Raw genomic sequence first — 18,930 nt, forward strand, 5'->3', positions numbered from 1 at the left:
ATTCAAGAAAAAACAGTAATATACTGTAAAACACAACAGTCAGATTTACTAATCAAATCAAGGTATTTGTATTAAGGTTTTGCTGCTTTATTTAAAGACAGTAATTGTGGAATTGCTGATATAGTGACAATCTCTTTACTAAGCACTTTGTTACACAAATCTGTGCTTTTGTTAGTTAATGACAATCTATAAAGATGTGAGTAAAAGTCGGTTGCTTCCTTATTACACTTTAAGTGTTTGTGGGTTTATATTAAGAAATATTTCTTCTTAGTGGACTCAAATTAAAAAAGTTCACTGTACTAACACCATATAAACAATATATATATATATATTTTTTTTTTATTTATTTATTTTTTATTTTTTTACTGAATTGGTTTGAAGCAATTGGTTTCCAAAATAAAATGAGTTACCACATGGTATAATAACGGTAACATACTGTAAAAATGAAGAGCTGTAAATTAACGGAGAGCTATAAAATAACAGTATAATGCTGGCAACCACAGCTGCCAGTAGATTACTGTTATTTTACAGTGCGATTTTTTTAGAGTGTATGCTATTTGACTATGACCCTTGACTTATTGTGTCAGATTTCTCTCTGTAGTTATTTTAATGGAGTTGTGATGCAGAGAGGTAATTTTTCTTCAATGAACAGCTATTGACAATTTTTATGTGGTAAAGTAGTAATAATATTCTAATATGATTATTACTGTTAATAATTGTTCAGAGGTGTATAGTCCAGGGGTCAGAAAGTAGAAGTCCTGCCATATGTTTGTTCCACCCATGAACCAATGAAATGATTTCACCAGAGGTGGAACCAGGTCTTTCTATTCAAGTCACAAGCGAGTCTCAAGTCAAAGCCCAAGTCCTCAAAGAGTTAAAGGTAATGAGATAATTAAGTGACTAATTAAATGATGATTGTGCATTAGTGATAAACACCTGCTGTTATCGAGAATTACAGAGGATCAAATGTTGATGTTTTATTGGTTAAAATTATGCTACCATCATGAAGATCAGTGTTTGCTTTAGTTGGACTTATGTGTTGTGACAGTTACCAGGCAGTGGCTTGATTATAGAATAACTGTTATTATATACAAGTTTAGGTTTTGATTGGTCGGTTTTGTGAAGCTTGGCATGACTTTAAGGTTATGTGCTGATTGCTCAAATTTAAAAATTCTGCTATATGTAAAGCATATAAATAATTTTGCTCTCATGCTATTCAGACACACGCAGACCTCAAGAACCAGCATATGAATCTCAACAATGGGGACTTTAAATTCTTCATACTGCAATGCATGCTGGGTATCATCATAGTAAAAACTCCCATCATGCACTACAGCATGAAGAATTATTGTCACCACTGTTGAGGATGGTATGATAAATGTTCATGTCTAAAAGTCTGAGCTGCTACAAGTCTCCCCCCAATATTTAAGCATTACAACGGCATTTTAATAAGAATTTTTCTCCAGTTGCTTGAAAGTTGAATGTCAGTCTATAAATCAAAGATCAACCGTTACATGATGTTCATTTACATGATTTAAAAGCAAAACATTTTAACTATACCACTACCACAAGCTTTTGATTCAGTAATGTGCTAAAACTTGCTGTGTAACAATACGGCAATTGCCTTAAAATACTAAAAGTGTCAAAGCCCAACTAAAGCAAACACTGATCTTCATGATGGTAGCATCATTTTAACCAACAAAACATCAACATTTGATCCTCTGTAATTCTCAATAACAGCAGGTGTTCATCACTAATGCACAATCATCACAATCATCATTTAATTAGTCACTTAATTATCTCATTACCTTTAACTCTTTGAGGACTTGGGCTTTGACTTGAGACTCGCTTGTGACTTGAATAGAAAGACTTGGTTCCACCTTGGTTTCATTGGTTCATGGGTGGAACAAACATATGGCAGGACTTCTACTTTCTGACCCCTGGACTATACACCTCTGTAATTGTTTAATAATTACATTATAGACTCACTGTATAAAAAAAATAAAAAAATGATTGTCACCGCTGTTGAGGATCATTTGATAAATGTCCAAAAGCCTGAGCCAACACCCTGGTTTGCTCTTTTTCAATGTTTAAGTATTATAATAGGGCATTTTGTTCTCCTGCAGTTAAGCAATAGAGTTTTAATGTCTTTTATCTTCTGTTGATTTTAGCTACGGGCATACAATATGTTACTATCTGGGTGTCCAGCAGCTCATATTTATGTTTACATGTATAATCGTACATTTCCATTAAGCAACACCAGCACAAACACCAGTCATTCATCCTCAGGAACATAAATATTTGACTAATAAATTAAAAAGCACTGTCAAAGCATTGGCCACTAAGCAGGTTACTGGATGGAAAAGTATGTCTTTGTGAGGAAATTGCGTGCAAAATACTGAGCTTTAGGTTTAGATCAGATACAAATGTGACTCTGTGAGGAAACTGCCCCAGGATAAGATATATTTAAATTTATTTTAAATTTAAATTCCATCTTTCCTGCTGTGTGGCACTTCATCTCTGTCTCTCCACAATGTCCTAATTGTTTTCTCTTTCTTTTAATTTTGAAGACAAAGTTGTGTTGATAAGCAGTCAATACAATGAACCATTCTCATTTGTGTTGGAAAGCCTTTCCCCCAAAGATATCTTATATAAAGGTGTATGATATCCCACTGTCTAATGCACAGAAATGTTCTATTTTCAAACTGCTCTGGCAAAAGCTTAATACACGCATAATAAATAAATAACTCATCTAATAAGAGTTTACTTGGAGAAAACACAATAGAACAGAATAGTCCACTGAAACATCTACTTGTTAAAAAAGCAAAACAATTATAAACTTTAGACTATAAATTACTGTACTATGTTTTGCTTATTTAGAACTGCATAATGTTATTGGGATGCAATATAAGGTCTGTGGAACTTTATACATGATCAGCTAGAACACATCCTGTATTTCATGTATATTTACATTACATTTTTACATTTATACACGCATATACATATGTAATTCAGTGATGAAGGCTGATGTGCATGTGTTTTGGGTGTGTGATTTGTCATAACTTCACAGATAAATTATTTGAGATGAATCTTTACAAATTCTCATACAAAAGCACTAAATCAACATTGCTTTCTGTGGATATTATCAGAGCATGATCCCTAAGTCCACACGTTTAACAGGACTATGAATGTTTACAATCAGGTTTGAAAGACTGTAGATTTCATGTCATTGGATGTGCATACATACAGATAACCAAAGATAAAAACCAACAAGATTTTAATGTACTTAAAAATATTACAGGTGTAAACAGTGACCCTTTTATGCAAATCTTGCATATTATATTTTATATATTATCCTGTATAAACACTTCAAGGCAAGGCAAGTTTATTTATATAGCACATTTCACACAACATTTAAAACAATTTTAAATTGTATTTAAAAATATTATTATACATGAAGTACAATGCAATCTCTTGATTTAAAATGAATTAAAACAGTAAAATGATTATACATGAAATACAATGCAATCTGTTTGGACGTAGCACAGTACTCATTCAATAAATGCACAACTGAACAGATGAGTTCAGACAGAATAAAGACAAAATAATAAAGAGAGCTATTAATATGCTAAAAAAGTAATATATGTATAATTACAGACATCGTATTATAGGTGTAAAACAAATTGAAAGTTCACAAAAGGCAAACACAGATCAGCTGTTAATCTATTCATGTGTCACCCCCTGTTCATTAGATAACAGAACCTGCTTCACCATCAACTGCTAATTCCTGCAAATCATACAATGTTTTTTGTTTGTGTGAGAATTTACACACCTTTCACTTTGAACCTGCTCAGCTGCATATTTCACATTTATTCACAAGTTACACCAGAAAAATACATAATTTCGCATGCCACATACTAGGAAGTGCATGTCAAAGACAATGTTGTGACACACAAAGTCATTTTAAATCAACACGTGAACCTCAACAATGAAGGCAATAAAAACTGTAATGTTGCAATGCATGCTGGGTACCATAGTACAAAATTAGTTAAGAAAGTTAAGAGACCAATTAATGGAAACACTAATCATCATTGTGGTTGCTTCAAATGAAATTAAATTCCTGCTAATTTTCAATAAAGAATTTCGGTAGACCTCTAACATAAATAAAGTCAATCTGGTCAGTAATGTGTAAAGCTGGTGATGCTGTTTGTGGAGTTGTTTAATCCTCCTCTGCTGAGATTTAATATATTTTATCTTCGGCTGTTTTCATCTAAGGCTGAGGCTGCAGTCAGCACAGACAAAATACTTTTTAATGTTATGCACAGCAAAATCCCCAGTGTTAATTTAACACTCCCCAGTCTCATATATACACTGAAGCAGTGTTAAAGTTAATGAGATAATTAGGTGATTAACGAAGTGATGATTGATCATTATTGAAGACACCTGATGTTAATTAGCAGAACCATTTTTTTAAGCAACCATTATAGTGGTCAATGTTTGCATTAGTTAGGCTCTTGACCCATAAGTTTTCAATACTAGATTTTGTTTGGCTCCTGTATGTAAGTTAAAACAGCCAGATATAAGCTCATGTCATCTGGGGCCTGTTTCAGAAAGAAGGTTAAGTGAAAACTCTGAGTATGTCAACCAGGAAATAAGGTAATCTCTGGGTTGTCTGTTTCAGAATGGGAGGTTTATCAAACCTGAGAAAGCAGGGTAAGTCAAGCCTGTTTCTGAAAGAGAGGTAACTTATACTCAGAGTCAGTTACCTTGGTGAATCAAACCTGGTCAGGAGCAGGTTTTCTTCTGTAAACCCAGAGTTTATTTCGGTCTCCTCCCCCTTTTTAAAGTGTAAGTGATGTTTAAATACATCATTCATTCATTTATGCTTCAAAAACGCTTTTCTTAGTGAGTGTTTTGGAATGTAAATTTTGTGCATTTTACTTAAAACAAGAAAAATAATCTTAAGAACAGTGGTTTGTACTATAATGTTCGGTTGTAATTAAACTAGGGGAGAACGTGGTTTCTACAATCATGTTTGAGGTTACTAAATATTCATGGGACTATAATTCAGTGAACCCACCTAATACAGAGGGGAGGTTAGGTTACGTAACATTGGTTCTTGTGAAGTTGAAAGAGGGGAAAAAATAAATGATCGAGAGCAAGACAGGCAAAGATTGCTTTATCGAAGAAAAGTGATGTGTCATCGGATAAGTTTCACCTATATTCGAGCGGATTCAATGCGAGTTTGTTAAAACTTCCAAACTACCTTGTGACTGTGTGATTTATTAGTGACGTTCAGGTTGTGAGTGCTGTGGACTTTGTCTATCAACGTGAACAACGGTGGGAGCCACAGGACTCAATGCCCAGGTAGCGCTCTGAGCCGCCGATGGGTTCAGAGTTCCCCTGGCAACGGGGGAGTTGGGGGAAGTCCCGACGCACTAGTCTAAGACAATCTACACCAGAGATTCAAGTGTCCTAGATCGGGAGTATCTCAGTTCCAATTATGATTGACTCCTCGGAATGAAGGGGCCAGTTATTTGGTTTGCGTGGCCCCAAACGATCACCAGCAACGAAACAGGCCTGCAACAGGTTGTGTGTATGAAGGTGCGTATGAGTGGGCCCACGTGAGCTACGTCAGTTATCCATCACATAGCTAGTGCACTAACTACTGAAAGGTCTGTTGTTTCTGTCTAGCGATCACGTTCAAATTGTCAGTTGGTTGGGGGAGACAAATTTAATTTGTTTGGTGTGACATTTGTAAAGTTTCATTGGTCAGTTTATTTTATTACTCTCAACTTTATTTTGCTAAATAGATCTTGCAGTGGTATTACTTAAAGGCACAATATGTAATTTTTCAGCTTTAAAAATAGCAAAAATCACTATATCTATGTTATATATATTTTTTAGTTGTGTACTTACATTATCCCGACAGTTTCCACGAACTTTCAAATCCGGAGAAATTAATAGTTTAATTCGAAGAAACGGCCCATTTCTTTATTTCCGTTTTGTCGCCCGTCTATGGCGTCATATAACCTTTGACCCCTCTAGTTTCTCTAACTTCCTGCGGAACCGCCAAATACAAAGGGGAACAGGAGCAAAGAAGAGATGAAGAAGAAAAAGTAGTAGCTAGTCTTTATCGATACTATTATATTTTATATTTATATTGTTTATATTAGTATTTATACCTCAATTAAAAACATAGTTATGGATCATGATTATGCTTTGCCTGCACGTTCTGTGAAGCGCAAACATACTGGTGAAATAAATGACAAGTATGTCATTATGTCAGTATGTCGCAGTATGTAAGGGTGTACTATAGACGTTTTAAACCGTGCCCAAATCCCAGTTCGTTTGACATGTGTAAGTGCTACGTGCCGCGCTCGGGCGCGGTTCGTTTAGCTCGCCCTGTCTCGGCTGAAAGAGGTGGGCCAGAGAGCAGTTCGGTTGGGCTCGGGCGCGGTACGCATAGTGTAAGCGTGTCTACTACTGTCATCATTACGACCACAAATGTATCCTATAATTACCAACACAACACTTTTCAAATAATTTAATTCAGTAAAGAATATTTAAGTTTATAATGGGTCTGGTTCTCTCCTTATTGATGAACAGGAATTGTAGTTTGCCAGTAAAGCTGCAAATTCTTTAACATTCATATTTTTTCACTCTCCGTAATAACTCACTGATACATACAAGTGAAAATCAATGAACGGCATTTATTAATTATTAGGTAGAATATTGGAAAAAGTTATTTTCTCCGTTATCTCGTACGTAAGTGTGTTTCGGCCGGAGTTTGAGTGCGCGGCCAGCGGGAGTAATCGCACTCAGGCTCGGTTCAAGGCAATTGTGCCTAGTGTGAGTACAAACTAAGTGTAAAGTTAAGCAGTTCTCTGTTAGAGGAGGAGTGCCTCTTCAAACGCTATCTACAATAGCTTCTTTCAGTGATACTCAATAACATTGGTAGGTAAAAAAGACAGTATCTCATCCGTGAACATGATTTGTGAAAACACATTTCCCATTGTTCTACGCTCCGTAATTGCGTCATCAAGCGTCGCCTCTGTTATTGTTTTTAAACAATGCGACCTCTAGCGGCGAAAAATTACATATTGTGCCTTTAAAGTGATGTCAGTACATTTCTTTCTGGTTAAGAGAAAAAAAAATGATATGTCTATAAACAGAAAACGTTTGAACTGACATACCTTATTGTGTTCAATTTGACAAATAAGGGTATTTTCTAGATAACCTCGTTATTTTCAAAGCAGTGATTTAGCAGAGGTCCCCAAGTTTATTAAGTCGAGAGACTATCCAATTCGAACCCGAGCGCCCATCCTTAAGTGCTCAGGTAATCTACCCTGAGAAGGAAGAGGGTGCTACAGTAAACATTTGGCACACTGTGCTGCCATGAATTTCATCCTTTTTACACAAGACGGCGAATTCATTTCACAGGCAGTGTCCTCATCCTTTCTTAAAAAGAGTGCGAGAGACTGATTAACCTTTTTTTGTGGAAAAAAGAGATTATCTATTTCAGATCTTCACTTTTTGAAAGACATGCAAACAGAGAAAGATGTAGTTCCATTAGGTTGAGTAAATTATGAATTTTCATTTTTTGGGTGGATTATCCATTTAAGTTGTACACTTTAGTACAGCTACATTAAATACAATAATTAATGTTGTTAAATTTGCACATTTAATCTGCTGTAAAATAACTGCAGGACATCTTATGTATAATATTATATCTTATAATAACATAAATATAAATATTGTGCACTGCTTAACATACATCAATCAAAAATGTAAAAAGTCTGGTTTAGCAAACCAGCAGAACCTCTTTGAATAATCAGATTTACTGTCATGTTCCTTTGCACTCTGCTCATCCTAATCTGCATTTATCAAAATTATTATAACACCCACCATTGTTTAATCTTGAGAAAAAAGAGCATGGCCTGCAGCTCTATAAGTTAAAATAATTTGAAATAATATAATAATGTGCTCTCTTATCATTTTGTGGACAAAATTCCCAGAATTTCACCCTGATCGCGATATTATTGCTCATCTGTTTTCAGTGCAGCAAATCTCGAGCCGCTTCATGTCATCTACTCACTGATTAAACTATTAAACAGTCAGTGACCTGATCGTGATTGTTTCTATCATTATTGTTGAATGAGTATTCCCACATGCAGAGATAAAAAATTCAAGTTGTTTATTAATTTTCTAACCCTGAGCGCAAAAGCAGAAAATCAAGCATAAGGTGGAGAATATTATTTTTTGTGATGAATGTCAAGCTGAATAAAGTAAAAAAAATAACGCAAACTAATATTGAAGTTGACTTTTTTTATTACTGATGTAAATGTCCTGTGGTATTATACAAAACAATTTAGATATCAACACTCATCATACAGTACAATGGTGACAATCATCAAACTAATTGAGGTGTGTTAAGCTTTTTCCTCCCAAAGAAAACCATTATAAGGAAAATGCTTAACATGGTTTAATGCATTAAAACAGTGCTTGTCTGTACACATAAGCTTTATTAATAATGTGTTTACTCAATTTGGTCTATTAAAAACACCATCTTAACACATTAAGCAATGTTAAGCAGTTACCATAATGATGATTAGTGTTTGCTTTAATTGAGCTCTTACAGTGAACACTATAGTGCTAGTTAACATTGAGGCTCAATAATTAAATTCCCACTATTAAAAACATTTGTTTCAAACATGGCTTATACATGTTTTATTTCTTCTAATTGTCAACAGTCTAATGACCACAGCTGTGCAGAATTTAGATTAAACTCTGATTGCATAAACACTGGTTTATTTGTGTTTTTCTCCACCCAGGTGACCAGGGCCAAATGAATGTGGCAGGAGCTCATCCAGTGTCATCTTTTGATAAGATCCATCAGCTTTTGTTGGATAAATGTCCCACTTTAAGCCAAACTGCAAAAAAAAAAAAAAAAAAAGACATAACCATGAAAGGTGAATAATTATTTGCAATTTTTTTTTTAAGCCACACCTAAGGCCAGACCTGGAGGTTTGTCTTTGTACTAATAAAACAATATTTGCATAATGTAATTTTAAGAAGAACTAACCTCTCTCATGAACTGCCTGCAGACTCCACATGGAAAAATGAACTGATCTCCAAGGTCACTGCACAAAACACATTTTTCAACAGGAAAATTACTCAAAAATATACTATACTTCAGTCGATGCAGGGGCCTAGTTTGGGGGTAACCCCCCCAAATAGCCAAAACTAGCAAGTGCAACCCCACCTGGTTAATGAAAAGCTAGAATGAGGCTATTAATGAATTATTTAAATTGTGCCTTTGGGACTTTTGTAAGCGCTATCTTCATGTACAAACCGAACGGGGCAGTTGTCAGCACATGACTAAAGTGCAGTTCTTTCAATTGTGTATGATCGGCATACACCTACTCTGTGTGCATCACTGGCATGCTTTTAATTCTATTGAGATTTTGCCACTTTAAAAAGCGCTGCAAACTCAGAAAGGTGCTGCAAATTCAGAAAAGCGCTGCAAATAGCACAGAACACAACGGAAATGTTTCAGGGGGACCTCAAAAAGTGACGAACCCATCTGGGACCTGATTATTTGTTCCGTGGCTGTTGGTCAGAGAAGGTGTTGTCGTGGACTAGATAGAAAATGGATGAAAATCCTCCATGAAATGTAACAACATGTCATTCTTGTTATTCATTTGCATTTGAGACTTTTTCAAAACTTCCATTTCTGATAGAAATAAATTGCACTTTGGTGTGCATTGAGCAATTTTCTGTTCATGAATATAAAGCATCTGATGTTGTTTTTTTTGTTTTTTTATTAAAGAAAAATAATTGAAATATTGAAAAATATTGAAATACAACTTCAAATACACAGAATATAATAACAATCTTAAGCTGTATAACAGTGAATAAGAGAAGAAAAAAAAACAGATAAACAGAATAAACTAATTCCGCGTAGAGAAATAAATGAATAAATAAATAAAATAATTGAAAAAAATAAAACCTACAAACAACTAAACAATAGTTCAATTTTCCTTTTCCAGGGGAGCATAACCAGAAAAAAATCCTCCGTGAAACGTAACAACATGTCATTCTTTTTGTTACTCATTTGCATTTGAGACTTTTTCAAAACTTCCATTTCTGATAGAAATAAATTACACTTTGGTGTGCACCAGTGATGCGTGGGTTGATCCAAAATGAGCGGGAGGCTGCGGTTACCCGCGGTTACGAGTCATCCAAAAATAGTTATAATGATATTCGGGTCGCGGTCGGTTGGGTCGTTTGAGATAAAGATGCCAATTAAACCTTTGTAATTTATATAGTACTAGACACAATTTTCTATGAAATACATAGAACTACACTTTATTGGCTGAATAATATTTACCTTTTGAATGTTGAGCGTTATTAACTTTTGAATAAATGCTGACGCGGGACAAAATGCCCGATTTCCCAACACCTTGAACTGAGCAATGCCACTGTACCATTTTAATAGGCTACTTTTAAACACATAGAGGTCAGTAATGTCAGCTTTATGTATTTTCTGAGAGGGGGTGGGATTTTTGTTGGGAAAGTCGGAGGAGAGAAGCACACTTCGATTAGACTGGATAAACACATGCAGCATCTTAATTGTTAAGAAAATGGTATTCCTAATACATGTCTGGAATATTTTGATTATGTCCAATGCTTCACTTTCTTTTTGGTATTATTAGACACATTTCACTATGCCTTTTCAAATCCCTAGGTATGTTTAATTTCCTTAATTATACAATTTCTGGCACTATTTTTAAATTCAAGCAATAATATATAAATTATCTCATATATATGCTTGTTTAAAACCAGGGATTAAAACGAATTCCAAGTAAAAACTGTATTTTTTCTTTACATTTCCAGAGAGCGAAACGAACAAAATTAAACATTACTTAATAAATTCAAAGCACTATAATTTCCTTATTCATTTGATACAACTATTAATATATATCGTTATGTTTGTTTGAAATTCATTAATCTAGCCTATTAAGTTGATTTAATATTCTTGATAATTTTTAGAAAAAGTAAAAAATTAAGAAAAAAGGAATTAGCTTATAGTCTATATATATTTAGATATAGGCTAATCTTTTTCTTAACTTTTTTACACTGTGGATCGAAATAAAATAATTCTTGATCATATTTAACATCGGAGAATCACTGAGTACTTCGAAAACGAAACTATTTAAATCTGTATAAAGGAAAGACAAACAACAACAAGAACAATCGGTATTTTTCTTGTAATCAAGAAAATTTCTTTTGACAAAATTACCTAATTAATGACATTTGACAGTGAACAAATCTCCACCACATAGCCGCATATAATCGCTGGTGTCAGTTGCAAATATTAAACATGCAGGTCAGGAAGTGGGTCGGGTGCAATTTTCTTTTTTTTTTTTTTTTTTTTTTTTTTTTTGCGGTCCGAGTTGCGGGTGGGTTAGTTGAAAACGTCGGTCAGGTTCGGGACCGCGCATCACTGGTGTGCATTTAGCAAATTTCTGTTTATGAATATAAAGCATCTGCTCCTTTTTTATTTATTTATTTTTTATTAAAGAAGAATAATTGAACATTGAAGAATATATATTTTTTTCTGTCGGTGAACTAGATAGACACCTCTGCTCTGACATACAGCCACGGAACAAATAATCAGGTCCCAGATGGGTTCGTCACTTTTTGAGGTCCCCCTGAAACATTTCCGTTGTGATCCGTGCTATTCACAGCGCTTTTCTGAATTTGCAGCGCGTTCGTGTGTTTGCAGCGCGTTTCTGAGTTTGCAGGTGTTTCTGAGTTTGGTTGCGTTGTGAGAATTTGCAGCGCCTGTGTTGTCAAACTGATGAAGATGTTTTCTTAATTTGTTGTCGTTTTTTTCTGTTTGCATGTGTTTCCTTAAGTTGCAGCGCGTTGACCTCTCTCGGCCACCTTATAAAACAGCTCATATAGACACTTATGTACCCAAAACATGTTTTAAATTTTCAGTTAGAGGTACAAAATTCTACCCTTCAGGGTACCACCTCAGCGACGTTATAAAAGGTACAGTTTTGTACCTTTTTTTCTGAGAATGTAGACACAGAGGTTTGTTAAGATATAACACTGTTGTTTTTAACACAATCATTTAATCGATTATTTGTGATATATATATATTTTTTTTTTTTTTTTTAGGGATGTCACAATACTCAATATAATATCGAACCGTTCGGTACGACATCCACGGTTCAATAAGCGCTTGTGAATTGCGGTTTTTCGGTTTGGCATCTAAATATCTTCCTTCCTTTTATTTCTCTTGGAATTTGCTGTATGTTTGCCCACGATTTCATGTGCTAGACTGAGAAAACGCTTCCCCTCTTATATTTGAAAAAAAAAATAACGCAACACGCAGAGCATCTTCCATTCTAATGACATGCAATGATAAGCCTTTCTAAACCTGATGTTGTCCAACAAAAGTTATAAAAACAAGTCACAAAAACATTATAACTTGTTTTTAATTCACAACATCAGTCAAGTGTTTGAAATAACTTAATTATGTTGTAATCTGATGTGGATTCTCATCACAGAATGAGGCAGACGATAAATTCTATAGCCTACTCATATTCAATGTATATGTCGATTAGCAATGGCTTATGAAAATACCCGAGATGGCTTGAAGAACACAGATAAACCATATATTATTGCAGACGAGTGTTTATTGTCCTTAGATTTCATCATTCAAAACGTTTACCGTTATATCTTGTTTTTAATAAGTTACAGCAATAGCGATGCTTTTATTCATATAAGAGAAGATGGAAGGGAATGTTATTAGCGCTACTTCTTTGATGCATATGTGTTTTATTTTGCACAAGGGCGCCCTCTGGCATCCAGTATGAATGAAACCCATTCTATTTTGCGTAAAAAAAAAAAAAATTATACCTCTCTCAAAAGAAAAAATAAGCAGACACATTCTAAACCACACTTTATCTAGTGTGCAGAGGTTTACAGCAGTATTTTGTTAATAAAAAAACACACTGAAGTGGCAAGATATCAGAACCGAACCGAACCGAACCGAACCGAAAACCGTGGTTAAAAACCGAGGTACGTATTGAACCGTGGACTAACTGTATTGTTGCATCCCTAATATATATATATATATATCACAAATCCCATATATATACCTGGCAATTGCGATGGCTTTGAAGGAGGTATATCCCTCAGACACAGCTTTTGAAATAGCAGTCCTCTCAGCACACAATCCAGCAGGGTAGCTTGCATTCTCTACGTTACAACCTGTTAACAGAAGCACATGGTATATACAGTTATGTCCATATATATTTGGACACTGAAACACTTTTTTTTTTTTTTTTTTTTTGCTGTTGACCAAAGCATATTCAAGTTACTTTTAATAATGTGAAAAAAAAAATGGAATTAAAGTGTATACTTTGAGCTTTAATTTACGGGTTATTCTCATCAAAAATTTTGGAAAAGGTTAAGGAAATACAGCTCTTTAATATGTACTTCCCCCTTTTTAAGGGACCATAAGTAATTAGACAGTTGACTTAAAAGTGGTTTCATGGACAGTTGTGTGCTATTCATTATTATTATTATTTTTTTTTTTTCTACAGCAATTGAGCAGGTAAAAGTTCTGGAGTTGATTCTAATTGTGCATTTGTATTGGGAAGCTCTTGCTCTAAACCCACATCATGTGGTCAAAAGAGCTCTGCATGCAAGTAAAACAGACAATTGTTAGGCTTCAAAAACAAAAATAAATCCATTAGAGAGATAGCAGGAATATTAGGAGTGCCCAAATCAACAGTTTAGTACATTCTGAGAAAAAAATAAAATAAAATATGAAAATTGTACAAGTTGTATTGTTATAACAACACAACTTGTACAAATGTAAAAGAGTTTCCTCACCAGTGAACATTTTATCATCACTTGTTAAGACAGCTGCTCCAACCCTGAACTTGCTGTATGGACAGTACGCCTGGTTTTTGGCTTCCTGAGATTTCTTGACAAGCGAAGCAATGACAGACAACATTTTGCAACAAATGTTACAGAAATAAGCTTTTTTGTACTTGATATAGATGCCACTGGATTGATGCACAGCTACCAGTGTTGTCACTTCACTGCAGGATTTCTTCTTTGTCTTCTCTTCAGTGGAGTCAAGCAAGGAGCAAGATGATGATGAACCATTCAGCAATGATTTATATATGGAGATAGCCCTGCCCATTTTGACAGTCTGAAATGCCATTTGTCCACGCAGGTGCACAGACATGATTTAATCAGGCAATTTATTATTTTTATTATTATCATTATCATTTCAGAGTGAAAAAAATTACCTTAATCACTGAACAATTTCAATCTAAATTAAGAAGAAAATTTAGCACTGAACATAACTTAAAACATAATAAATAAATAAATAAATAAAATTGTGTCCAAAATACATTTGAAATATACATAAATAAAATAATAAATATATGTTGTAAACAACGAAGCTCAATAAAATGTTTTTGATTTTATTTTTTATTTTTACTGAAATACAGAGGTCAATGCTTTTAAAAAAATGTGGCCAAATATATTGGTAGAAAATATATGTATGTAAGTATGTTTGGAAACATATATAACTTTTACAATATATTTTGAATATCTGTAAAATTATCCATAAGGCTGTTAAGTATTATATCATCATCCTTCTCATTTTCGTACAGATAAATACTGTAGTATTCATAGAGTATGTATCTTTAAATATAATAGAAATGTATGTAAAATTAATAATAATAATAACGAAATCACCACCAGATGGTGCAAATGGCACCATTTCTAACACTATTTATGAAAGAAGGGGGTGGGGGCATCAAAAATAATGGTACAATGAAAAAAAAAAAAAAAAACTGGCAGCAACACCTGTCTAATAAAAACTGTAAACTTTAAGTAAAATATCCTAACTTAAATAAAGTGCAAAAATTTTACCAAACACACTTATTTTACAGATATTTTGTGGAGCAGAGTGGACTAACTCATGCAACTCCAGTGCTGGGACACACTCACTCACTCATTCATTCACATACTCACTCACTACAGCCAATTTAGACTTTCCACTTTCAACCTATACTGCATGTCTGTGGATTGTGGGGGAAACTGGAGCACCCAGATAATTACTATAATCAAATGCCTTCACTAAATAAATACTACTACTATTACTACTACAAATATTAAATAAATAAATAGATTGATTCATTAATTCAAATGACTTGCAGCAACAGAATATTAAACGCTATCGATCTCTCAAGATCAGCGCATCTTCATGTATTACAAATCAGTCTAACTTTATTTCATAGAAAAGATTATTTTAATTTTTTAATTATTTTTACCATAACCAGCATGTTGCAAACACACGTAATTACAACAACAACAACAAAAAATAGTTCTAAAATGTCAAGGTTCAAGAATCCAACTAAAGTAAACACTGATCTCCACCGTGGTAGTGAAAAAAAAAAACATCTAAACCTCTGCAACTCTCTTCTGTAGACGTCTGACAGAAATAAATTCAGTGTGGTAATAAGTGAAGCTGGTAATGCTGTTTTAGGAGTTTAATCAGATCTTGAGAGATTTAATGTCTTCTTTTATTTCAGTTGATTTCATCTAAGGCTGTGGCTGAAGTCAGTTGTTTTTGTGTTTTTCTTCAGCGATTTTGTTTGTTAACAGCTGGTGTTCATCACTAATGCTCAATCAGAACGTGATCAATCATATAATTATCTCATTAACTCAAACACTCTGTAGTGTTGACACATTATAAGTGTTCATTTAAAACTGAGGATTTTGCTGTGGGTTTTAAAGGGTTAAAGATGCACGATGAAAAGAAAACAGCATGAAATGTAATTTAACAGTAATAAACTGTAATTAATTTACGGCAACACACTGTAGAAAAACAGTAACATGCTGGCAACCAGAGCTGCCAGTAGATTACTGTTAATTCAAGAAAAAACAGTAATATACTGTAAAACACAACAGTCAGATTTACTAAGCAAATCAAGTTATTTTCACTAAAATATTAGTGAATGTTCATAGAAAAACAATTATGCAAAGTCATTAACAGGTAAGGAGAGTAAATATTTAATTGTGCCTAACTGGTGTGTTTTTGTACAAGAGAGATCTGTTAGTTTAATTTAGTTTTGTGGGTGACCATTGTCTCCTCCGGGGATCGCCACCTTACCGTGGTGGAGGAGTTTGAGTGTCTGCATGATCCTAGGAGCTATGTTGTCAGGGGCTATAACGCCCCTGGTAGGGTCTCCCAAGGCAAACAGGTCCTAGGTGACAGGCCAGACAAAGAGCGGTCCAAAAAACCCCATATGGCTGAAAATCAACATAGGTCCGTGACGTCGCCCGGTATGGCGCAGCCGGGGCCCCACCCTGAAGCCAGGTCTGGGGTTGGGGCTCGTATGCGAGTGCCTGGTGGCCGGGCCTTACCCCACGGGGCCCGGCCGGGCTTAGCCCGAAAAAGCAACGTGGGGCCGCCCTCCCATGGGCCCACCACCTGCGGGAGGGGCCATAGGGGACCGGTGCATTGTGGGATGGGTGGGGGCCTCGGCGACCCAATCCTTGGCTATAAGAACATGGAATGTTACCTCACTGGGGGGGAAGGAGCCTGAGTTGGTGCGGGAGGTTGAGAAATACCGATTAGAGATAGTCGGGCTCGCCTCCACGCACATCTCGGGCTCTGGAACCCAACTCCTCGAAAGGGGATGGACTCTTCACTACTCTGGAGTTGCCTGCGGTGAGAGGAGGCGGGCTGGTGTGGGCTTGCTTATAGCCCCCCAGCTTAGCCGCCATGTGTTGGAGTTTACCCCAGTAGACGAGAGGGTCGTTTCCCTGCGCCTTCGGGTTGGGGATAGGTTTCTCACTTTCGTTTGTGCCTATGGGCCGAATGGCAGTGTAGAGTACCCGGCCTTTCTGGAGTCACTGGGAGGGGTGCTGGAAAGCTCTCCGACCGGGGACTCCGTTGTTCTGCTGGGGGACTTCAACGCCCACGTGGGCAATTCTAGTGATACCTGGAGGGGCGTGATTGGGAGGAACGGTCCCCCTGATCTGAACCCGAGTGGTGTTCAGTTGTTGGACTTCTGTGCTAGTCACAGTTTGTCCATAACGAACACCATGTTCCAGCATAAGGGTGTCCATCAGTACACGTGGTACCAGGACACCCTGGGGCGGAGGTCGATGATTGACTTTGTGGTTGTTTCATCTGACCTCCGGCCATATGTCTTGGACACTCGGGTGAAGAGAGGGGCGGAGCTGTCAACTGATCACCACCTGGTGGTGAGTTGGATCCGTTGGCGGGGGAGGAAGCTGGACAGACTCGGCAGGCCCAAACGTACTGTGAGGGTCTGTTGGGAAAGCTTGGCAGAACCCCCTGTCAGAGAAGTCTTCAACTCCCATCTCCGGCAGAGCTTTAACCAGAATCCGAGGGAGGCTGGAGACATTGAGTCCGAGTGGACTATGTTCTCCGCCTCTATTGTCAATGCGGCTGTTCGGAGCTATGGCCGTAGGGTCTCTGGTGCCTCTCGTGGTGGCAACCCCCGAACCCGGTGGTGGACATCGGAAGTAAGGGATGCCGTCAGGCTGAAGAAGGAGTCCTATCGAGCCTGGTTGGCTTGTGGGACTCCTGAAGCAGCTGAGGGGTACCGGTGGGCCAAGCAGACGGCAGCCCGGATGGTTGTGGAGGCAAAAACTCGGGTCTGGGAGGAGTTCGGTGAGGCCATGGAGAAGGACTATCGGTCGGCCTCGAAGAGATTCTGGCAAACCGTCCGGCGCCTCAGGAGGGGGAAGCAGTGCCCTGCCAACACTGTGTACAGTGGGGGTGGGAATCTGCTGACTTCAACTGGGAATATTGTCGGGCGGTGGAAGGAATACTTCGAGGATCTCCTCAATCCCACCAACACGTCTTCCATTGAGGAAGCAGAGGCCGGGGGTTCAGAGGCGGACTCAACCATTTCCCGGGCTGAAGTCGCCGAGGTAGTTGAGAAGCTGCCCGGTGGCAAGGCCCCGGGGGTTAATGAGATCTGCCCTGAATACCTAAAGTCTCTGGATGTTGTAGGGCTGTCTTGGTTGACACGCCTTTGCAACATCACGTGGAGGTTGGGGACAGTGCCTCTGGACTGGCAGACCGGGGTGGTGGTCCCTCTTTTTAAGAAGGGGGACCGGAGAGTGTGTTCCAACTATAGGGGGATCACACTTCTCAGCCTCCCCGGGAAGGTCTACGCCAGGGTACTGGGGAGGAGAATTCGTCCGATTGTCGAACCTCGGATCCAAGAGGAACAATGCGGTTTTCGTCCTGGTTGTGGAACAATGGACCAGCTCTATACCCTGTTCAGGGTGCTGGAGGGTTCATGGGAGTTTGCTCAACCAGTCCAAATGTGTTTTGTGGATCTGGAGAAGGCATTCGACCGTGTCCCTCGCGGTGTCCTGTGGGGGGTGCTCTGGGAGTATGGGGTCCGGGGTCCTTGCCTAAGGGCTGTCCGGTCCCTGTATGACAGGAGCAGGAGTCTGGTTCGTATTGCTGGCAGTAAGTCGGACCTGTTCCCGGTGCGTGTTGGACTCCGGCAGGGCTGCCCTTTGTCACCGGTCCTGTTCATTATTTTTATGGACAGGATTTCTAGGCGCAGCCAGGGGCTGGAGGGGGTCTGGTTTGGGGACCACAGGATCTCATCTTTGCTTTTTGCGGATGATGTTGTCCTGTTGGCTTCCTCAAACCAGGACCTACAGCAGGCACTGGGGCGGTTTGCAGCCCAGTGTGAAGCGGCTGGGATGAGAATCAGCACCTCTAAGTCCGAGGCCATGGTTCTCAGTCGGAAAAGGGTGGCTTGTCCTCTTCAGGTTGGTGGGGAGTCTCTGCCCCAGGTGGAGGAGTTTAAGTATCTGGGGGTCTTGTTC

At 37.5% G+C, this 18,930-nt stretch overlaps 1 protein-coding gene and 1 pseudogene across 1 annotated transcript; both read right to left on the bottom strand.

The window, feature by feature from the left end:
• Nucleotides 1-18,930, bottom strand: part of LOC141336255 (deoxynucleoside triphosphate triphosphohydrolase SAMHD1-like) — a 187,713-nt pseudogene that overhangs the window by 14,619 nt on the left and 154,164 nt on the right.
• On the bottom strand, nt 8,811-14,041 carry LOC141337275 (cytidine deaminase-like). Its single transcript, XM_073843064.1, has 4 exons — nt 13,918-14,041; nt 13,179-13,290; nt 9,086-9,143; nt 8,811-8,933 (listed from the first exon to the last, which is right to left on the bottom strand). The coding sequence occupies exons 1-4, from the start codon at nt 14,039-14,041 to the stop codon at nt 8,811-8,813; spliced, it is 417 nt and encodes a 138-aa protein (XP_073699165.1).

Source organism: Garra rufa, chromosome 6, assembly GCF_049309525.1.
Source record: "Garra rufa chromosome 6, GarRuf1.0, whole genome shotgun sequence".
Lineage (NCBI taxonomy): Eukaryota > Metazoa > Chordata > Actinopteri > Cypriniformes > Cyprinidae > Garra > Garra rufa.